The sequence below is a fragment of the Xenopus tropicalis genome, chromosome 1 (assembly GCF_000004195.4).
Source record: "Xenopus tropicalis strain Nigerian chromosome 1, UCB_Xtro_10.0, whole genome shotgun sequence".
Lineage (NCBI taxonomy): Eukaryota > Metazoa > Chordata > Amphibia > Anura > Pipidae > Xenopus > Xenopus tropicalis.
This window is the reverse complement of record NC_030677.2, coordinates 78,600,107-78,621,466: the sequence shown is the minus strand read 5'-3', so window position 1 is coordinate 78,621,466 and position 21,360 is coordinate 78,600,107. Positions and strand designations below refer to the sequence as shown.

The 21,360-nt window shown below is 36.5% G+C and overlaps 1 protein-coding gene across 1 annotated transcript in view; it reads right to left on the bottom strand.

The window, feature by feature from the left end:
* Positions 1-7,337, bottom strand: part of LOC100489122 (ovochymase-2) — an 84,918-nt gene extending 77,581 nt beyond the window's left edge. Inside the window, exons 1-3 of the mRNA XM_031903196.1 lie at positions 7,112-7,337; positions 1,878-1,996; positions 143-236 (exon numbers count right to left, since the gene is read on the bottom strand). Of these exons, the coding sequence (XP_031759056.1) occupies positions 143-236; positions 1,878-1,996; positions 7,112-7,238 (340 nt within the window). The 5' untranslated portion in view covers positions 7,239-7,337. The remainder of the gene's footprint in view (positions 1-142; positions 237-1,877; positions 1,997-7,111) is intronic.
* Between the last annotated feature and the right edge of the window lie 14,023 nt (positions 7,338-21,360).

Here is a 21,360-nt window from a genome sequence, read left to right as displayed (position 1 = left end):
ACCCTTGTCTAAATCACACAGTATGCAACCTGTTTATATATAAATCCAGCAAACAAACTATCCGCTGTTACAGAGAAAATGTGAGCATAGTAATATATTGTACTGTTTACATTGTTTTTAAATGCAATATTTTAGCACTTACCCAGTGTTCCAGCTCCATCCTCTACAGTAACATGATCTGCAGTGCACAGTGTGCTAGCTTCCAGGTGAAACTCAGCAAACCACAAATGTATAACCTAAAAGGTATTAATGTTGTAATGGCTTTAATTAGCAAATTGATAATTATAACAGCAAAGTAATACTGCAGACATTTAAAAAAAAATAATGATCCCATATTCCTAATAAATGACTTTATACTATAGATGGGTTGCCTAGTAAACTTAATAACATATATTGTGGTTAGAAGTAGAGAACTATAGGAAACACAGTAGATAGTATAAAGCCAGCTTCATAGAACTCAAAATTATTGAAAGGCGGGGGGGGCAAATTTAATTACATTTAAGCTAATATTAAAAAAATGTACAAAGTGAGAAAAATATATAAGGGTTGCTAAATATATTCATTCAGCCTCAATTTTTTTAATTGTCATTTAGTATGGACCCCCTAATATATTAATATTCCCCACCTGTAAGGGTACCCATACAGACTTGTAGCCTCAAAAATGTAAAAATATTATTTATTATTACATGACTGCAATGCCAGTATTTGTCAACATCTAATTCAAAACAATTATACAGAGATTGTCACAGAGTCACAGAGATTGTTTACAATACATATCCTTCACCTGGTCCCAAGAGCCCTACATAGTCTAAGGGCCTGATTTACTAATCCACAAATCCGACTTGATTTTTTTTCCGCATGATTTTGGAAGCCTCCTATAGGACTCAATGGCACTCTGAAGCACCAACCTGGCCCAAGGAAAGTCACGATACTGAAGCTTGAATGAATCCAAAACTTTCGTACTCGGTTCGACAGTACGATTTTTTCACAACGGCGACGAAAAAGTCGCGACAATTCGCGCAAGTCGTAACGGCTACGAAAAACTTGCGACAATTTAATGAAAAAGTCACCACAATTTACGGAAAACTCGCAACGGCGACGAAAAAATCGCAAAATACTGATCATTACGAAAAAAACGCATTCGGACGCTTTCGATCCGTTCGTGGATTAGTAAATCGGCCCCTAAGTCTTAGCTTTCTTGAAACAAAGACGCTTTTCTAAATTTTTAGCAGACTACATGTATATTATTCAACATATAATTCTATTGGTAAGCTTTTTTCCTGTTTTTTGACAACCCCCACCTCCTTGTAATGCTCAAGTAATTTTTTCACATTAAATGATTTAGCCATATGCAAATCCATTAAGGATCAAGATTTAACTAAACAAAAGGCAACTGATTTTATAGATATCCTGTAAGCCAAGTTCATCCCTAAAGGGCTCTAAGCATACACTGGACCAAGCCAGAGAAAGGAAATACATGCACTCATCAATTTAGTGGATTGTGTCTCTCCACTTACCCAGACCATAACTGAAGGTTAATATTAACCTATAGGGTATCCAAAAAATGACAGATGTTTAGGGCAGAACCACAATGACAGTTTTTTTTGGCTTCTCTCACATTGAGTTACTCTAGTATCAGTGTAAATGGAATGCAGCAATAGGCACCAAAATTTAATGACTGTTACGCTTTTTTTTGTTAACAGATATTTTGTAAAGAGTGAATAAAATAAGATATTTTGTAAAGCCCAATATAAATAAGCAGTAAACATGCATAGAATACTCATAACACTGTCATTAGGGAAAATGAATTAAAAATCTCAAGATCGAACTATAGTGAGATAATGGTAATATTGTTGTATTCTTCCTATGCTTCTTACTTTATTCTGTTCCACTGTTATCTCCCACATGCAGTTTTTACTATCATCATAGTTGCTGGGATAGTTCAAACTTGCAAAGCTTCCTGATGCTCCAGATAGGTGCTGAATAGTACCACAACCTGTGGAATATGGAAAAAGAATGAAATAAGTCTCAGCAGTATTATAAAATAAATGCTAGAATGTAGGAAAATTAAGTCTCCCTTATACTCCTCACTTTCATTTCACAAAATGAATGTATTCTGTCTCTTTATCCATTATGACAAGAAATGTGAATGTGAAGCCAGCCTTAATGGGATCTATATTAGATTAAGACAATACTTTAAAATGAGTTTAATTTGAATGTAAAATAAACCAAAAGATGTCTCTAGCAGTCAATTAAATATGGATGTGCACCAATCTTGTTTGCCTTTGCTGATATCCCTATATTAGGAGCTTGCATGTGGTTCAAGTACATCTCCATGGTGGCCAGGTCATGGTGCCCTCAGCATCAGACTACCAAGATATTACAATGTGGGCCCAAGTCGATGTAGTCTGTCTACACTGTTCCACAACATGTCTAAATACCAGATAACATACCCTACCTATGAGATGGGTCCACTAGTCCTACATGGCTACACCTTACTGCTCTTTGTTTTTTTGCAGTAAGCAGAGCATTGGCAGTTGTTTCTCTTTTTGTTCCTTTCTCTGCCGTGCAATAAATTGGAGTGTGAAGAGAAGCTGTCAGAGAGAGCTGTCAGATAGTTTAACACTAACTGGCTCTTCTACTTGATCTGATCTTTCAGGCATTTGAATAGTTTGGACTGAGGCTTGTACTGGATTATTTTGCACTACTAATTGGTAAATGGGGGACTGATTTCTGAAAACACATGTGATCTAATCACATTAGCAGGAAATAGCAGGAAAGATTGAATGTGATATGGGCTATGACTATCTATTAATGAGGAACACAAGTTGAGTGTATGGGATAACTAATCTTTATTATAAGTCATTAAATTCAGTGTTTCTATTGGATTTCAGCTATATCCCAAATCTAAGAAATCTGCCAATGACGAAATGCAGAAATTTGCCGCAAATCCATGCCTGATGAAAAATTTCACCCATCACTGGGAAATGTTCTATGTGCAATGTATTTGCATACAAGCAATTTAAGCATGCATGTAAAAATGATAAACAAGTTAATAGAACATGCTAGAATCTAATCAGACTAAAGGTCAACTACATGACTGAAATATTAGGTAAAAACACACAGCCAATTGCACACTTTATTGCTCTTCCCATCCATTATCAGTGCTGCTTTATCAATTATCACAACATTTCTGGATTATCTTGCTCTGTGTTCAAACAACAATTTTCCTAGATAATAATGAATTCATGTGACAAAGGTCAAAGTATTGATGTCAGTAGTACAAGCTGAACATTCCTCATGTTATAAAATACCGTAGTTCTATAGAAACAGAGAATTATTAATAATTTTGGTTTGCATAGTTAAAAGAGCCTAAGCAGGAAACAAATTGTGCCCTATGAGAACGTTTTCATAACTTTCATAGGGATTTAAATAGAGTTTTACACACATTGCAGTAATGCTGTGGTATGCAGTATGCAGTATGCAGTAATGTAGTGAGTGAGTTGCCCATGGGCAGTAAACTATGGCAACCAATCAAATTGTTGCATTCATTGTTCTACATGCAGCTGGCTGAAAAACACCAATCACTGATTGGCTTTTATGGGTTACTGCCCATAGGCAAATTTACCCAGTGTTGATAAATGAGCCCTACTGTATCAGAATGTATTCCCATAGCAGAATAATAGGTCTAACAGAATGAGGCCGAAAACAACTTACTGTAAGCCAAAAATTCAAACAAAAACCTATTCTAATGTAAAGAATATTGGAGGGAAAAGAAGGAACAGAATAGGGCAATGCCAGGAACTGTAATATATTAAAGGCACAGGTTTTGTTTTATGTTTGTTTAATGGCTTCTAAACCAACTATAAAAGCACTATTAGATACAACTAATGCTAATTAAATATGACCTACAAAAATTCTTCGAAGGCATTGGCATGTTAACAACCAAAATTGCATCAGAAGCTACTGTACATAAAGCCATTTGGCAATAAATCACATTAGCAGGAAATAACAGGAAAGATTGAATGTGATATGGGCTATGACTACCTACTAATGAGGAACACAAGTTGAGTGTATGGGATAATTTTAAATTTAGTTTATGCAAATCAACTTTAGGGGCCTGTGTTTATAGCAGATAACAAATAATCTCTTTAGACCACAAACGGTTTTAATACTTGAGTAAAGATATAAAGGGTCATTTATGGTACTTATACATACTGATATACAGTAGATTAAAAACATATATTCGGTACACCTGGGTCTGGGGTCTATTTATTAAAGGGCCGTAATGCTTACAGCTAAGTCTGTTTCTCATTATTTTGTCATGGGCATATTCCTGTTCACCCCAGCAAAAGCTTAGAAATGCCTACCCTGATGCAAATAATAGTAATAAAGCTACCTTTCCTTATACATATGTATATACATACATACATATCTATCTGATGCTTGAAGTTAACAATAGCCTTCAATATTCAATAAGTCATCCAAGTCAATCTTAAAGGCATTAATAGAATCTGCCAACACCACATCACCCCGCAGAGCATTCCACAGCCTCACTGTCCTCACTGTGAGGAGCTACCTACACTGCTTCAAATGAATGGTGTTGTTTTCTCTGGTAAAAAAGTACTTGTGAGGGAACATGATTACTCTTTACAAGTATATTAGAGGACATTATAGACAGATAGTAGGGGATATTTTTTTCTATAGAAAAGATCAAAGAACCAGAAGTCACAACTTTAGACTTAAGGTACTGAATTTTCCTTTGCCCTTGTTCCCCCCATATTCTGACTATTGCCTGGACTCAGACTTTATTTGGCTGTCACCTATTTAGAATATATTTGATCTGCCTTGTCTTTATTTTTATCCTTAAATCATTTTGGTTTTCAATAATAAGTTGCCTCCAGGGTAATATGTCTGCTGAAGTTTATATAGAGGTAGACTCCTTAGTTCTCCTTAGTCCTCAGTTCACCCGGCCTGTCTGACACACTCTTTATAATTTATCCTTCATTTAATTCTGTATCTATGTAAAAATATTATGTTCCTAAATTTAATCAGTAAACTTCTCTGTGGTACTGTATCGGTGTTTAAGCAAAATCTAAGTAGATCACATCCACTGCCAAACCAGAGTCTAGGCTTCTGTTCACCTCCTCATAGTAGGCAATTATATTTATCTGGCAAAATATGTTTTTGATGTTTTGTGTTTTTGATTTGCAATGTAATCGCTTTATTATTATATCCCCTCCAAAAATGTTCCCACTATTGATCTCAAACTAACTGGCCTATAGTTTATTCTATAGTAGAATGGGACCCTTTTCTGAATAATGGTACCAGCTATTCATCAGTCTCTCTGCACCATGCCAGACCCCAATCCAAAAAATTAAGTAAAGAGGTCAGGCAATACCAGACCTGAGCTCTTTATAAATCTGCATTGAATATCATCTGGTACTGCACCTTTATGTACTTTTACATGTTCTAGTCTTTTTTTAATTTCTTCATTTCATCAATAGTTAAATTATTAAAATTGGAATCTATTAAAATGAAGACTTCATTAGCTGGTTCCTCTGTTAAAAAGACAAAAAACAACAGTGCAGAATCACAGATTTTCCCCTGCTCTCAGCAACCAGTTGATTTCCCACTGATATTAAGGTTCTTCACCCTTTATTGTTTCATTCTCTGTTTAAGCTTGTGCAGTACTTGCCTCTGTGCTTAGAAAAAGTCTCAGTTGTCCCAGGTCACTTTTGAATGCCTAAAACGCACAATTTCTTCTCCCAAACCTCAGCACTAATGCTTCAATCAAGCCATAAGAGTGTACTTAAGGTGGCCATACACGCACCGATATTATCGTACGAAACCTAGTTTCGTACGATAATCGGTGCGTGTATGGCATGTCAGCGAGCCGACCGATATCGCAGGAAGCTGCTGATATCGGTCGACTCGCCGATCGGCCAGGTTAGAAAATTTTGATCGGGCGCCATAGAAGGCGCCTGACCAAAATTCTCCCTTCAGAGCTGAATCGGCAGAAGGAGGTAGAAATCCTATTGTTTCTACCTCCTTACCTGCCGATTCAGCCCTGAATGGTGTGTGGCGGATCTGACGATGTTTCGTGCGACCGACGGTCGTACGAAACATCGTGAGATCGCCACGTGTATGGCCAGCTTTATGCATTTATATAGAAATCTCCTATGCTGTTTAATGAACCAAGACCTAGGAATAATTTCTATGAAACATGCTAAAAACCTTGTTTTCCCAACAATGTTTTCCCATTAGGCTTTTGCAACACAAGGTTGTTTCTGCTCAAATCTGCTGTATGGTGTGTCTGAACCCAGAGACATTAGGTTGACCTGGCCACAGACACACAGGGGCTGATTTACTTACCCACGAACGGGTCGAATGGAGTCCGATTGCGTTTTTTTCGTAATGATCGGTATTTTGGGATTTTTTCGTATGTTTTGCGAATTTTTCGTTACCAATACGATTTTTGCGTAAAAACGCGAGTTTTCCTATCCATTACGAAAGTTGCGTAAAAAGTTGCGCATTTTTCGTAGCGTTAAAACTTACGCGAAAAGTTGCGCATTTTTCGTAGCGTTAAGTTTGTAGCGTTAAGTTTTCGTAGCGTTAAGTTTGGTGGCATAAATTATTTTTTCAGCATTTTATCAAAATCTTAATTCAAAATGTCACACATATATTTACATTTTCTTATAATAGGGACATTATAATTAATAATTTATAATATGTGAACTGCTCAGTTTATCTATTAGGCTTTACTAAGATAAAACAGACCAAATTTGCACTAATTTTGTAAGATGTTCACACCAAGTGAAAATTACATAAGTTTTAGAAGTACACATATACCATAGCCAAGTATTTGGCATATGGTTGTGGTATGGTGTGACAAACAAATGTCAGAATACTTTTCTTCTGTGAGTCGGATCTAGTTAAATTATGTACATATAGTATGAAAACTCATCCAAGAGGCAAGAAAAGCCAGAATTGTTTTACACTGTTTAAAATATCTAACCCTTTAAAATATAATACTTAATAACAGATATCTGAGATTAATCTGACACGTGTTATCGATTAGTGGAAAACAAACATTACGTTAAATACTCACCTTCTGCCTCTGATGATTTAGGTTTTTCAAGAAAGCAAACCACTATTAGACCAATACAAGCACAAGTCATAAGAACAAAGAGTGCAATCAGCACAGACTCCAATGAACTTAACTTCTTGGAAGCCATCTTTGTGTTCAGTCCCTGCCTGAGCCCACAGTCTGTGGCTCAAGCTTTCCACAGACTCCCAATGGACTGAAACAACTCTGCTAATTTCTTTGCAGTATACTATCTAATTTATCCTGTTCATCTATATAACTGTGAACCTTGGTCTGTGCAGTACAGTTGTCATTGTCAGCAGTGGTATTATGTCTTTTTACTATTTCATTTTATTATTAAGTCAATGAACCTTGACCACTAGGGTTCAAGGAATATATTATGTATGTTGGTAATGGACTGAATTTTAGCTGAGTAATTAAAAAATAAAAACAAATCTTCACTTAACACCAATCCATATTCAAAGCTTTGTATGTACCAAAAAGTCTTGTATTATTTACAAGGGTAATTTATAGGACACCCAATTATTGCATATTAATTACCCAAAGGTCAATAGGTTCTTTATGAAATTTCTGAGCCTCAAATATTTGACAAAGACTGGTGTGTGGCGAGGAGCTATAAACAGTTACCTCTGTTCATGGTGACAAACTATAGAAAGCCCTAAGACCTACTGAATATGTCATAATGTAGGTAATTTATGTAGACCCATTTCGCAGTTCTCAGATATCTGAGCTCCAAAATTTAGCTCAGAGGCCTGCGGCCATTCTGCAAGAGCAGAATGCACTGTGTAAAGTGCAAAGAAATAGCCAGAAATAGTTTTTTTTGCAGTTTGTACACTGTGTTTTGCAATAGATATGGCACCTTATGTTAAACCTACAAAGACTATTTGCATGCAATAGTTATGACATACGGACAGCTGCAAATTACTGGCCCCATGTTGTACTCCCGTTATGGAAATAACAAGCCATTTAATAGACCCTTTCTGAATGCTATGTAAATAACATTAGAATGCGGTATCAACTTGATGTGCTTTGTAAGGCACTGGCTTGGAGATTAGTGAATGTAGAAGTCTGATTTCTCTGTTTTGTCTCTCTGTCTCTGAAGAGCTGCTGCAGAGCAAAAGGCTCTAAGGTACTGTACCGTACTTTGCTTGGGGAGGAGGAAACCATTATATAGACCCCAAATTGGTGACTGCTCAGAATGGACTTCTGTTTGTTGCATTGTTGTTTGAATCCTGCTTTGTGGATAACAAAGAGCAGAAATACTGTTTATATATTATAATGTGGCATCCCTGTCTCCTGTCTACCTTAACTCTACCAACTTCAGTTTTACAAAATCTCCCAGCTTGAACATCTAACAGTACTTGGTAAAGGAGTTATTGAAATTAGGATGCATAACTGAAAAAAGGAGGCAGCCATAGAAAATCTGAAAAGAAGGGACATCAAATCTGTGCTGTTGATTTAGGTACTTGCAGGAGCACTGTATAATATGTGCTGCACTCACCCATTATCAATATATAAAGGATATTGAAGACATTATGTGCATTAAGCTACTAGAAAATATCTTCCCCTTTAAACAAAACAGAGTTCGTTTGTCCATATGTTGCTATATATATTTTGGCCTACTACGTCAAAGTCAACCCTGGTCTAGCCAGTCCTACACTCACTTTCAGCTGATTCATTAAGAATTTTGCTGCTTCATTATACATTTTACAAAGGGACTGAGTTTAACCTGCAACTTACTTGCTTTCAAGGTTAAAATCCCCATATGGTTACCCTTATATTGGTCCCACTTGGATCACATGACTGTAGCTGGAAAGGGTGGGAGCTACAACAAAGAGCTGGCCACTGCTCCTGTATACACTATAGGTTGTTCTTATATTTATTTTGGGTCATTTCATGCACATTCTTTGCTGGCAATGCATCTCTATATATAAAAGATTTGGTGATATTAGTATGATATGCTATATACATCATTTTTGCAATTGACTGCATACTGATTCCTCTGCAAAAGATTTGACCAAATACCAAACCAACATACATTTTTGTGGATTTGAATTATTTATATTTTTTATTGTGTAGCTTTCATGCTTGAGACTTGTAATTGCAACTGCTTTCTACTTGCTAATGACCGTACCAACCAGACATCAATTTGGAAGTTAACAAGTTTAGTTACTGTGGTCAGTGGATTTAACAGCCAGAGGGCATTTTAAGTCAGAAAGAGGCAACAATGAAAGACTAAACATTTCATAACCCTAAACAATAAAAACAAAGATCCCCAACCTTTTTATGCCACACTCATATGTAAAAAGTGTTGGTGAGCCACACAAGAATTAAAAAGTTCTTTGGGGATGCCAAATAAGGACTGTGATTGGCTATTTGATCGCCCCATGTGGGCTGCTGGCTAGAAGACTCTGCTTGGAATAAAATGGTGTCTCTGTGCTTCCAAAACTTGCCTCCCAAACAGAAATTTAATATTGAGGCCACTGGGAGCAACATCAAAGGGGGTGGTGAGAAACATGTTGCCCACAAGCCACTGGTTGGGGCTTACCCAATAAAAAATGAAAGGCCAATTAAAAAAATATTTACAATAGATTCATCTATAACAAAAAGTTGATGTAAACATAAACTTTTCAGGTTCAGATTTGGTTCAGTCCTTTGGAGATTTGGCTTAATCTGAATTCTGCAAAGAAAGCTAGGATGATTAACCAAATCTTTGTAATTTGTAATTCTCTAGGGTGTTAAATAACAATACTGTAATTTATTTTTTAAAGGGCAATGGCTAGATGTTCTTTTTGTGTATATCAAATTGAGTTCTCATGCTGCACAAAAGCAGTATTTGGCCTACAATAATATAATCAGTATAACGGAAAAAAAGATCATACTGTGAGGCTGAGAATTGGCTGCTGCTTAATTTAAATAAGAATAGCAACATATTTTTTCAAGCAAATTAGGTAACATACATATTTGTTTCTCGTGTTAATTATTAATGTATGCACATAGAGGCTACTGCAGAGCATAGCTGATTGAGTAATTACACATTTTATCATTAGTACCATGATACCAGCAGAGGAGTGGAAATCCCATCACTTAGATATGTTTGCTATTACTCCATATGGTTGTCCTAACGTATAACCTCTGGACATATTTCTGAAGGCTGGCACCTCCCTGGCCAGAACTTGGGGTAGGCAGAAGAGGCACATGCCTAGGGCTTGACTGCATTCCCTCAGCCTCACTTGTTATTCATTGTGTGGAGTAGCCATCTCCCCACCCACAGCGTTACTGTATATGCGTGATTCTTCATGTGTGTGCACACATGGGGGGTAGGGTGTGGGGCCAGGTTGCCTAGGGTGCCCGGTCAGCTTGGCCTGCCTCTGGTAGCATTTCTTGAGATACATGTCCTCTAACCTGGGCATTGGTTTCAGTAAAGGGCTTATTCTTCCCCTGCCAATTTTATGATCGCAACTAAACCCTGTTTTTGTAAATACATACATTTGCATAGATACTAAATGACTAGAGAAACATGGGACCATGTACAATCTTATGATGAATACCAGAAATTATGCCAACCGGACTTTTTTGTGCAATTTTATCTGATCCTTGTGGAAGTGCAAGCACATCTGCAGCAATTTTGATGGCAAACACAATAATGCTGGAACTATGAGAAAAGATGTTGCATGGTGGGTAAAACACTATAACTGTATCCAAAATTCTGCACTGTGGGTAAAAAACTGCATGCACAATTGATTGAAAAATTGCAAAAATTAAGGTTGAAAAAGACACAACAATTAACTTCAACCTTTTTGGTCTAAATGAGACCAAACTAACTACTAGATAATCCATAGGAAGGTGAAAAAGCCCACTTGAAACCTATTCAATTTGCCTCAGAGGGAGGGATATTATTTAATTTGTACTGTAAATTGTATAAAGGGATATTTCATTACAATAGAGAAGAAAATCCCAGGAAAGTACTGTAAAAAAACCCTCAAATTAACTGTATAAAAGGTGGAATTAATATGCTTAATGCTGTTTGGCATTTACTCATTAATTCACGAGTAAGTGACTTGGAAATGCATTAGGCTTGGTATGTAAAAAATACACTTTTATTTATTCTATTTTTGTAGAGGGTTAATTTGAGTACCTGTATATGTTTTGGAGTAACGTTAATTTTCTCTGCTGCTAAAAGCCTTGCAAACATTTCTTGAAACTATTTAATATATTTGCTAGCGCAACCACAGAAAGTGAATTTCACAACTTGCCCTTTCACAGTAAAAATCCATTTTCACAAAGGGAAACCTCCTTTCTTCTAATCTGAATGGATGCCTCTGAATGCATTGTATGGATCCCTATATACAGTAAATATACCTTTTATCAGTGTTGCAGCTATTGTTTGTTCTTTACCATTTCATATACACCCCATTTGATCAATGGAGACCAAAACGTTACTGCATATTGTAGACAGGGCCTTGCCAGTGCTTTTGTAAAGGGAAAGAAGGATGTTTTACTCCTGTAAATCTATATCCCTTTTAATAAGTGTTTTTATTATTTGAGTGATTTACTGTATAAAATATATAGAAGGCAATTTTCCTACCACTTAAAATAGGTAACATTAAATCTGTATGTTCAATTTGTTTCATATCATTTATTTGACTGGCCAAACAACATTTCTGTAGTCAGTATTGGTATGCTTTCCCTTAGAAAACTGTTGCATGAGCTGATGTGTGCTAACAGATATTATTGTGCTGACAAATACAGGACAATATATTTATATGCTCAAGTCAACATCCTATTATAAGCAGGCAAATGCCTTTGTGAGCAAGCAGATGAGATGATCCTCAGATGATCTAAGTGACAGTATATCAGATTTTATGTCAGCAGCTTTGACACAGGAGATTTCATAGTCTGAAGTACTCAAAGATAAATTGCTGGATATGTTGTTTCCTTCACAGCAGTGCAAATATGTGCCTTCCACAAGTTTCATTGTGCCTTGCAAGCACGGTATAACCAAGGTTGTATATGTAGCATGAATAACACTTGCAAAGGGACTTTGGGCTTCTAGCACATCTACACATCTTTAGGGTTGTTACTCTCTGCCGCCCCATCCCCTCACTCATACCTCTCCTGTGCCATGCTATGCATTTTTGCTGAATTTGTAGTGACTTTTAAACCCTGTGGTGTAATGCAGTTAAAATTAATGACAGGAGAATGCAGGGTTAAACCCAATGTTTAAGAGCCCCAAGTGCTAAACTTCATGGGACCTTATGTAGGATGGTGTTGGATTGACAGAAAGCATCCCACAAGTTGCATTTAGCTGCATGGGTCAAAATATAATGGGACTGATCCCATCTGACTTGTAGACTACATGGAACATTTGCCATTCGACGCAAAACGCCCATCGGAATGGAACACTGCATACTGCGTCTGAATCTGACAAGGTGAAGATTCCTAAGTCCTAATATTGCATCTAGCAGCCTTACATTCCGCTTACAGGTGTATATTAATTATCTGTGACTTAAAACCACCCTGCCTTTCTCACTAGAGCTGCTGAATTAAGAGAAAGTACAACATAGTCTTACTACTTAGCGCTAAACTACAAGGGCGATTTTGTAGGATGATCTTGGATCGTCCGATTTTATCCTACATAATGGATGTCATTGCATGGGTTAAAAAATAAATACAAAAATATAGATAGAAAAATATGAAAAACAAAAGTCTTTCAGGGACCATCAAATTTTATCTTGTCAGATGCAGACGCAGCATGTAGCATTCCCTTCTGACAGGCATGTCACGTTGGATAGCAGCTGTGGGGATTAGCAGCTGATAAGTTACAGAATATAGGTTACACCAAGTGCCGGCAAAAGGGTCTTTCTAGTAGGAATGCACCAAATTCTTATTTTAACGCGGGATTTGGGTGAATTTGCACATGCAAATTAATGTCCAGTACAGAGAAAAAAACAGAAGCATTTTCTTATATGCCTGACCAAGAGTCACATGATATTTAGAGTTCAGATTTGGTTTGGCCGGGCACTTGGATTCAGCTGAATCTGATTTCTGTTATAAAGGACTCGGATTTGGACAAATCCTGAACTGAATCCTGGCTTTCGTGCATCCATAGTTTCTAGCAGTTGGTGAATGCTACAGTGTAGGCTGAACTGAGCACTGGCCATCTCTTTCTTTGTTTCAGGTATTTGGCTCAAACTGCAAAATTCTTTTTCTTTTCTTTCCAACAACCCTCAGTAATGCAATATATAAAGCCTTCATTGAAGTTTGCTAAAAAATGGTTCTGCTTCGAATCAGTGTACATCAGCTGTGCCTGGGGCAATTATCTTTGTAAACCGTGCTCTGCACCTTGAGCCAGATTAAGAATCTTACTCAAACACAGCACTATCAGGCACAGGGAGCCCTGTACTGAATGAACTTTGCACGTTGCCCTGAACATGGTAAATGAGCCCTCCTATCTCAAGCATATCGGAATAATAAATTTCATACCTGTGCCTCAATGCCATTGACTCTGTTAATTATATGTATTATGTTTTGTTAAAGTTGGGTGCCTAATCTACGTTAGCCAAATGTAACCCAGCAGTTAGTGGTTTCTTCAACGGTAAAGATCAGTTAAGCCTTTAATACCTGCCATGAGGAAGCAATGACCATAAACAAAGATAATACTGCAGAGACATGGCTACCCAAATGAATAACCAGAAGGATTTTGAGGATTTTATGTACTGACATGTACCTTTCCAGAGGTTAATGGGGACCTGTCACCCAGAAAAAAAAGCTGTATAATAAAACTAATTTTCAAATTAAACATAAAACCCAAATTCTTTTTTTTATATTAAAACATTCATAACTGTTATAAAATTATTTATAAATTTGAGCTGTCAATCACCACCAAAAAGTAAAGTCAGTTACTTTTACTTTACATTCAGCACTTCCCACCTCCCTCCTCATGTCTATAATTATGTAGCCAGTGCATGGGCAGGGGTATCAGGTGCCCCATTTTCGCACATAAGATTCAAAGCATGCCTAAATAACAGTGACTACATTAGGGTGCCTGCCTGCTTGCTTTGACTGTGAAATGCAACACAGAAGAAAAAAAGTTTTAGATAATTTATATAATGTAAGTAAAATGTATTTTATTGAAATTATTTTTCAGGGTGACAGGTTCCTTTGAATTCTGTAATAGCAAGGGACTAGGCTTTCAACTCTATTACCCAAATTGTGTTATATGATAATTTCTTTAGAGTTTCTCTCTAGTTAAAGACATGTTGGTTTCACTAGGAGATGCCAAAATGTTATACACCCCTTAGTGCAGCGGTTCTCAACTTGTGGGTCGGGACCATATTTCCAATGGTCTTAGGAATAATTTTATGGTTGGGAGTCACCACAACATGAGAAACTGTATTAAAGGGTCGCAGCATTAGGAAGGTTGAGAACCACTGCCCTAGTGTAATAGATTACACTGTTTGTATGGTGTAAGTCAAGATAAATGTTAGCCACAAGTAGAACAGTTGTGTGGCCTGGTTAGACTTGCTCAGTAGATGTATAAACACTTTGTAAAATAATCAATTACAAGGTTATTCATCCTATTGGAAAATATTGTTTAGAGAAACTTTTTGACTGTTACTTGTATATTCTTATCAACCAAAAGGTATTGAGGGTAGATGCTTGCGGTGGTGTTTAAATTATAACTGACCAGAAGCAGTGGTTCAAGCATTTTAAATTACACCTTACATGTCTGTAACTAGATTCATTGAGTATAGTCACCAGTCCCTATGTCATGGGTCCCCAACCTTTCTTACTCATGAGCCACAGTCAAATGTAAAGAGATTCGAAGAGCAACACAAGCATCATAAACGTTCATGGAGGTGCCAAATAAGGGCTAAGAATGGCTATTAGGTAGCCTCTATGCACACTATCAGCTTACAGGGGGCTTTATTTGGTAGTAACTCTTGTTTTTATTCATCCAAAACTTGCCACCAAGTCAGGAATTCAAAAATAACTCCGTGGTTTGGGAGCACTGAGAGCAACATCCAAGGGGTTGGTGAGCAACATGTTGCTCAAGAGCCACTTGTTGGGGATCACTGCCCTAAGTTATATCACAGCTTTTTGGCAAGCCCTTTGGGTTTCCCTATACATGGGCCAATAAGCTGCCAAATCTGGAGGAACCAAGTTAGACGCTTTTATAGGCCTGTGTATGGTAACCTGTACCCTTTATTCATGAGTTTTAAAAAGTATGGCAATGCACTGGAAAATTCTGGAAAGGGAAATCTCATTTGATCTCCAAGAAACTCAAACTTTGATCTTTTAGTAACCCAATAACTGTAATTTTAAAACACTCTATACATACTTTTCATGTGCTAAGCAAAATTCCTATCTGCTACTGATAAACATTTATTAGGGGACATCTACAGTCTCTGAGTGCATAAGGACTCAGTTACTTACTAAGTCATACTTGAAGGAGTTATAGAATGTGTACTGATTTAAGCAGTGTATTTTAAGCAAAATATTGTAGCAGGGTACTTTTATTTGTATATATATAACTGGCTAGGGAATCGAATGTTGACACTCTCCATAACATAACTGTACAAGATGCAAAATCATTTATCAAATGCAATGTTCAGTAAAGAGTTTTAAAACTGCAATGTGTATATTCTGTATTTTTACCTAAATGTTAATATTATACCTTGTATTGTGTTGTATTGCCCTGGCCTTTGTTGGTATGCTGTAGTGAGATAGATAAAACTGAGATACAACTGAATATCCACTAGTCTGCTGGAGCTTGCAACATATGAGACTGGAGCAGGAACCAAGCTTGAGGAACCAGCACTGCCTCAATCCATCTCCATAGATTAGAAGTGAAATGGAGTGTCTGAATAAGTGGCATCTGCAAAAACAGGGGAGCTCATCCTAATTTACGGAGACCATAGATTTTTTTTTTTTACCAGGGAGGAAGAAATATTTTTAGAAACTAATTTATAGAGCATTTATTTGAAGTGCCAATTAGTTAAATATGTGTAGTAGGTTTTCTTACCAGTCCTACACTACTTTTGTAGGACTCATAAGCATACTGTTTACTATTATGAAACATACATTTTTGGAGCTAAAATATAGTAAAATGAGGGTGAAGCTTGGGCATCATGGAGAATATCATATGATTTGGGTCTCTGGATGGATAAACCTCTTATAGACAAATATCCTCCTATTTCTAGCTTGTGAGGAAGGTAGAACCTATAGTTAAAGATAGAATTACTGATAGAATTATCAAGTCAGATTATAGTACCCCCCCATAAATAGGCTCATACCTGCCGTAGCATCATTGGTCTTCTTCAAAAAATGTCCCAGCCCAAAGACACAAAACAGCTGTGTCCTCGTTTAGTCCTTATTTTGTAAATACACAATTTGTAGATATGGTCAGCATAAATGTGATACAGATTGTTCATACTACTAAATCAGGTTTGATCAGAATTATTGTAATCCATTCTGTTCACTGATCCTGCTATCGGTTCTCCTACAAATGCAATGTCCATTTACACAGACCACAGCCTATAATTAATACATTTAAGGAAATTTGCATAATAATTATTCTGTTATGCTAGGTACAAAATTATCATGAAATGGCCCAATTTGTCTAATTAAATTCATTGTATATTCTTTACATTATTAACTACGTAAATTAACCACTATCTCATGAATACTATTTGCTAATTGCTTGTCAGAGATCTTACAGTAGGAATTGCTGGCTATGTTGAACAATATCAGTTGCTTTTTAACAAATAATTTTTCAGCAGCAGATTTTTCTTTTTATCAGGGCAGATTTACCCTGCTGTATCCACAATACGGTGCAGAAGTGCCACTCTGTTTGACTTTTCTGTTGATTTTATTAATAACAACATCCACTCTGGAGAGATAATAAAAGGGTCGCTCAGCAGTCATTTAACTCCAAAAAGCTGCATGCATTTAATTTGTGGCTGGCTGATTATAGTGCATATGGCAGGCTGTTAGAGGCTTTGGAATATAAATTGTGAGAAATGCAGAATCCATTTGAATAATCCTTACACTCAACAAATCAATACTGGGGGGAGGAATGTAAACATAACTACAGGGAAATGGAGAATTTTAAGGTTTGATTCTGCTTTACTTTTTGTTAACCATTCAAAAAACAGCACTAATGTTTATATTTCATGAATTAATCATTAGAGTGAAAATTCACATACTTTGTACAAAAATGATTTCCATTTTCCAAGGATTTTATGAAAGTTTGGTGTATGTTTTCCATTCAGCTAAAGGGAACAGAAGTGAAGGGTGAAGTCATATTCCTTTATTCCTTTATATGGCAATCACATTCCTAAACAATCTGGGTACGAACCCTAATGGCTTCAATGGCTTTGCTATGTGGGAACTGGGAAAATATGTACAGGTGGAGCAGAATGGGGCACACAGAGAAACACATATTTTTCCACTGAAATGAATAATTGGCTTCAGATCCATCAATAGTCTTCTCCATCTTTATATTATTTTGAGAAATGGCTAGATGTACTCTATAATACTCTGAAGTAATTTCTTTAACTTTTTTGTTAAACTTGTCTGTTTTATTAAATTAAATATGAACCAGAGATTACATTTTCAAGTCCTAAATTTGACATTTTTGTCCCTTAGGTCTTATGCACATTGGTGTTTGACCCCACACAGCAAAATGCAACTCGCTTCTTATGGGATTGTAACTCATAATTGCAATTTACATTTAATGAAATCATCAGAAGTAAAGTGATTTGTGTTGTGATTCCTACATGAAGCTTCTACAAGAACGTTACCTACAGTATGGGCTATAGCGTCTGCACTTTGAAGTGAAGACAATTCTTAGAAAGGGATGTGTGTTATTTGCAGTACTTTTCAATCTCGTAGTCGACTGGGTTATAAGACAGACAACTGATAATTGTACCCTAATCTATCAGGTGGATCCTCTTTATAACACTAAAGGACTTTGCCTTTGCCAAAATGAAATTATGAACTGAAACTCCAGCATCACTGAAGATTTATTGATAAGAACTGCCATTCATAGATAGTTTTACCTACCTTGGCAGTATTGTACAAAAAGATGGCGTCACTGAAGATGACATCATAAGAAGACTCAGCAAAGCTAGAAACAGCATGAGTGCTATGAACAATGTTCATAAGTACACAGTCTTAACACACTTAGGTGGACAAGTAGCAGTTTGCTACTTGTCTAGTAACTCATAGAAACCAATCAGCATGTAGTATTTAATGGACAGCTTTTTGAAAGCCAACATCTGATTTGTTGTTATAGGTTACTAGACCTGACCAAGCATTGCACTTTTGTTACATTAGTCTATTAGCACCAGTTTTATTGCATTTTTGGTGTGATAGTGAGAACTGAAAAGAATACAATCACACTCAAATTAATCTGGGTCACTTTGTCACCTGAGGTAGCAGAGTTCAGCTGCTCTGTATTTTACTGGATCCTAAACACTCCATAGATGTTCTTATACTCCTCTTATGTGATCCATCTGTGATCCGGGGAAACAATGACATTTAAGTTAGTGCCTGTAACTTATCTTGGGGCAGAACTTTCTCTACCCAACACCTTATGATTGTGGTTTATGGATACAATCTCTCAGTTCCTGTGCAAGCTATCATATCTGATCTTATTAATAACGCAGATGAGCAGGAAGCCTAATGAACTGCTGGAAACAGCTTATGGTGATTTGCATGACTCTAAACACTAGCAGTCATAACAATCCAAACAACAATCATACTAGTAAACCCAACAGCTTCCTAGGCACATTAAAGTGCAATTAGTATAAAATCTTCCCCCCTCCTCTGAAGAAAGCTTTTTTGGTAGTACTGGAAACAGACAAATAGGGTGTGAAATTATTCCATTGCATGGCAAACAATAAAAAAAGAATACATTTTAGTGATGTAACTAGGGTGTGCTGGGCCCCCCTGCAAAAAAATGTTTGAAAGGGCCTAAAACACACCTCTCATTACTTGGACCCCTACCCACCTGCCCAATACCTGCCCCAGTTGGAGTCTCCCCCACCTGCTTTCTGCTGGTGTCTCCCACCCACCGCATCACCCTCTCTGGCCACAGGTAGGAAGGTGGCTGTGATTTTTAAACTGCTATAGAGAAATCAGACCCTGCTATAGAGGAAGCCCCCCTGTGGGTCTGCTTTCTCTATAGTTATGCCACTGTATGTGATCATAGCATGTGGTACTAAACTGTAAAAAAATAAACCTTTATTTATATTGTTAATTATAATTCTGTATTATTTTGTTATGTAAACATCATACCCCAAAAATGTTATAATTACATTTGAACAATGTTTGTTGGGGATTATTGGCATGTAATACATCTCCTCCAGATCTAGAAACCCATCTAGCAACTCCAGCAGGTACAATCACCCATTTGAAAGCAAACATATAATTGGTTTGATTTGTACCTTTGTATTCTTTGCATTTATTTTAATAAAAAGAACACACTTCTTTTTTTCTAAAAACGACCTTATTAGAGGAGGTGCCTACATAATTGACCCTATTATATATTATAATATTAGAGTACAGTAGGAACCTACATAATTAACCCTATAAAATCTTAGTTTGTGGACCACACATACTATTTTCTTTATTTGTAAAAAGGGCATAATTCAATGGAATCTGCCATGTTTTTATCCACAATGCAGTATCATTTTCCAGAATTATGGCATAATTGTGGGCACATGCAAAATAGTGTGTTTCGCAACAAAATTGCAAATTATCCACAATAGTAAACAGTGCACAATTTGCATTTGCAATTGACTTTAAGTAAGTGTGGGTGCAAATTACAGAATTTAAGGGGCAGCAATGCTTGAAGCACAGGAAATTGTATTGGAGCAAGTCTGTTGGATATGCAGACAAACACATAAAATGAACCTTCCCATGTAGATATTATTTGCAGGACTCCCTTGTCAGTGAATTGGACACAACATGCACTTTGATGCAAGGTGCAGCTATGAAGTATTGTGTATTGACTCAAGTACACTTATATATACTCAAGTATATTTATAAATAATGTTTAGGTTGGATTTAAATTTTGCACTCTACACTGCACCTTGTGTGACTTTTTGACGAGTGGGATTGCAGAACTTAGGACTTGTATGGGGCTTCTTTGGCAAGTCTTAATTGTGCCCTAAAAAAAGCTGCTGTTGTAGACAATACAGGACAGATCTGTCAACATTTAAATTACAGTTTTTATCTCAGTTAGGTTTTTGAGGGAAATAAAATCTCAGTTGTAGCTATATTTAACTTTGGGGTTTCCCAAACTCAAATATTCAAAATTTATTATGCTCAAACAAATGTGCAAACTTGAATAAAAAAAAAACCCATCAGCTAGAAGTCAACTAAAGATGTGTTTGCCAAAATCAAGCTTTTTTAAAAGTCAAGTTTTTCTGAATAGGTCACATTTTTACTGCCAATTCCCCTTCATTTACTAAATGAAGCAATGTATGCATAAGGCTCTGTCATGCTACACGGTAGTCCTGCAGCACTAATCATAAGCATTCTGTCTTCCTGTGAGGCTGAGACTCATGCAGAAGCTTCAGTCAGCTTTTTAATCTCATAATATCATAACTGTTAATTCCTGTACTACCTAAACACATTCAAGCAGTCTTATAAATAACAATAAAGACAACAGATTACATTGCATTTTGTTAGTTCTTTAGAACTGTGGTTAATCTCTTGACATTTAATGGAAGACTTTCCAGGTAATTAAGTGGATACTTAATCTGTTCCATTAACAGATGCTTTTTACTTACTATGCTTATGTGAGGTTTGCCACATCCCCACATCTGTGATGCTTAGGATACATCATATTGGTATAAAAAAATGTTAATTAATTAATAAAACAGACATTCATATCTGATAACATTGCATCTCATAACTCCTTTATAATAGGATCACTCTTTTGTTTTCTAACAATATGCAATTGCAACAATGTGCGTCTATTCTGGTAAAAAGTTTGTTTGTATATGTAAACCGTTATGTATTGTATTTGGGTCCTTTTACTTTGTAGAGTGCTGTTGGAGATGATGACACTATAAAAGTAATATTAATGATAATGATATAGTGTGTATAGTGTCTGTTGATAAACTATAAAGGAAGAACAATAAACCAGTCGTTGCCAAATGGCAGAGAATATCCACAAATTATTTTGCTTTCTAGTCATCTTGAACAACTGTTTTTGTTTTTTTTAATCTAGAACC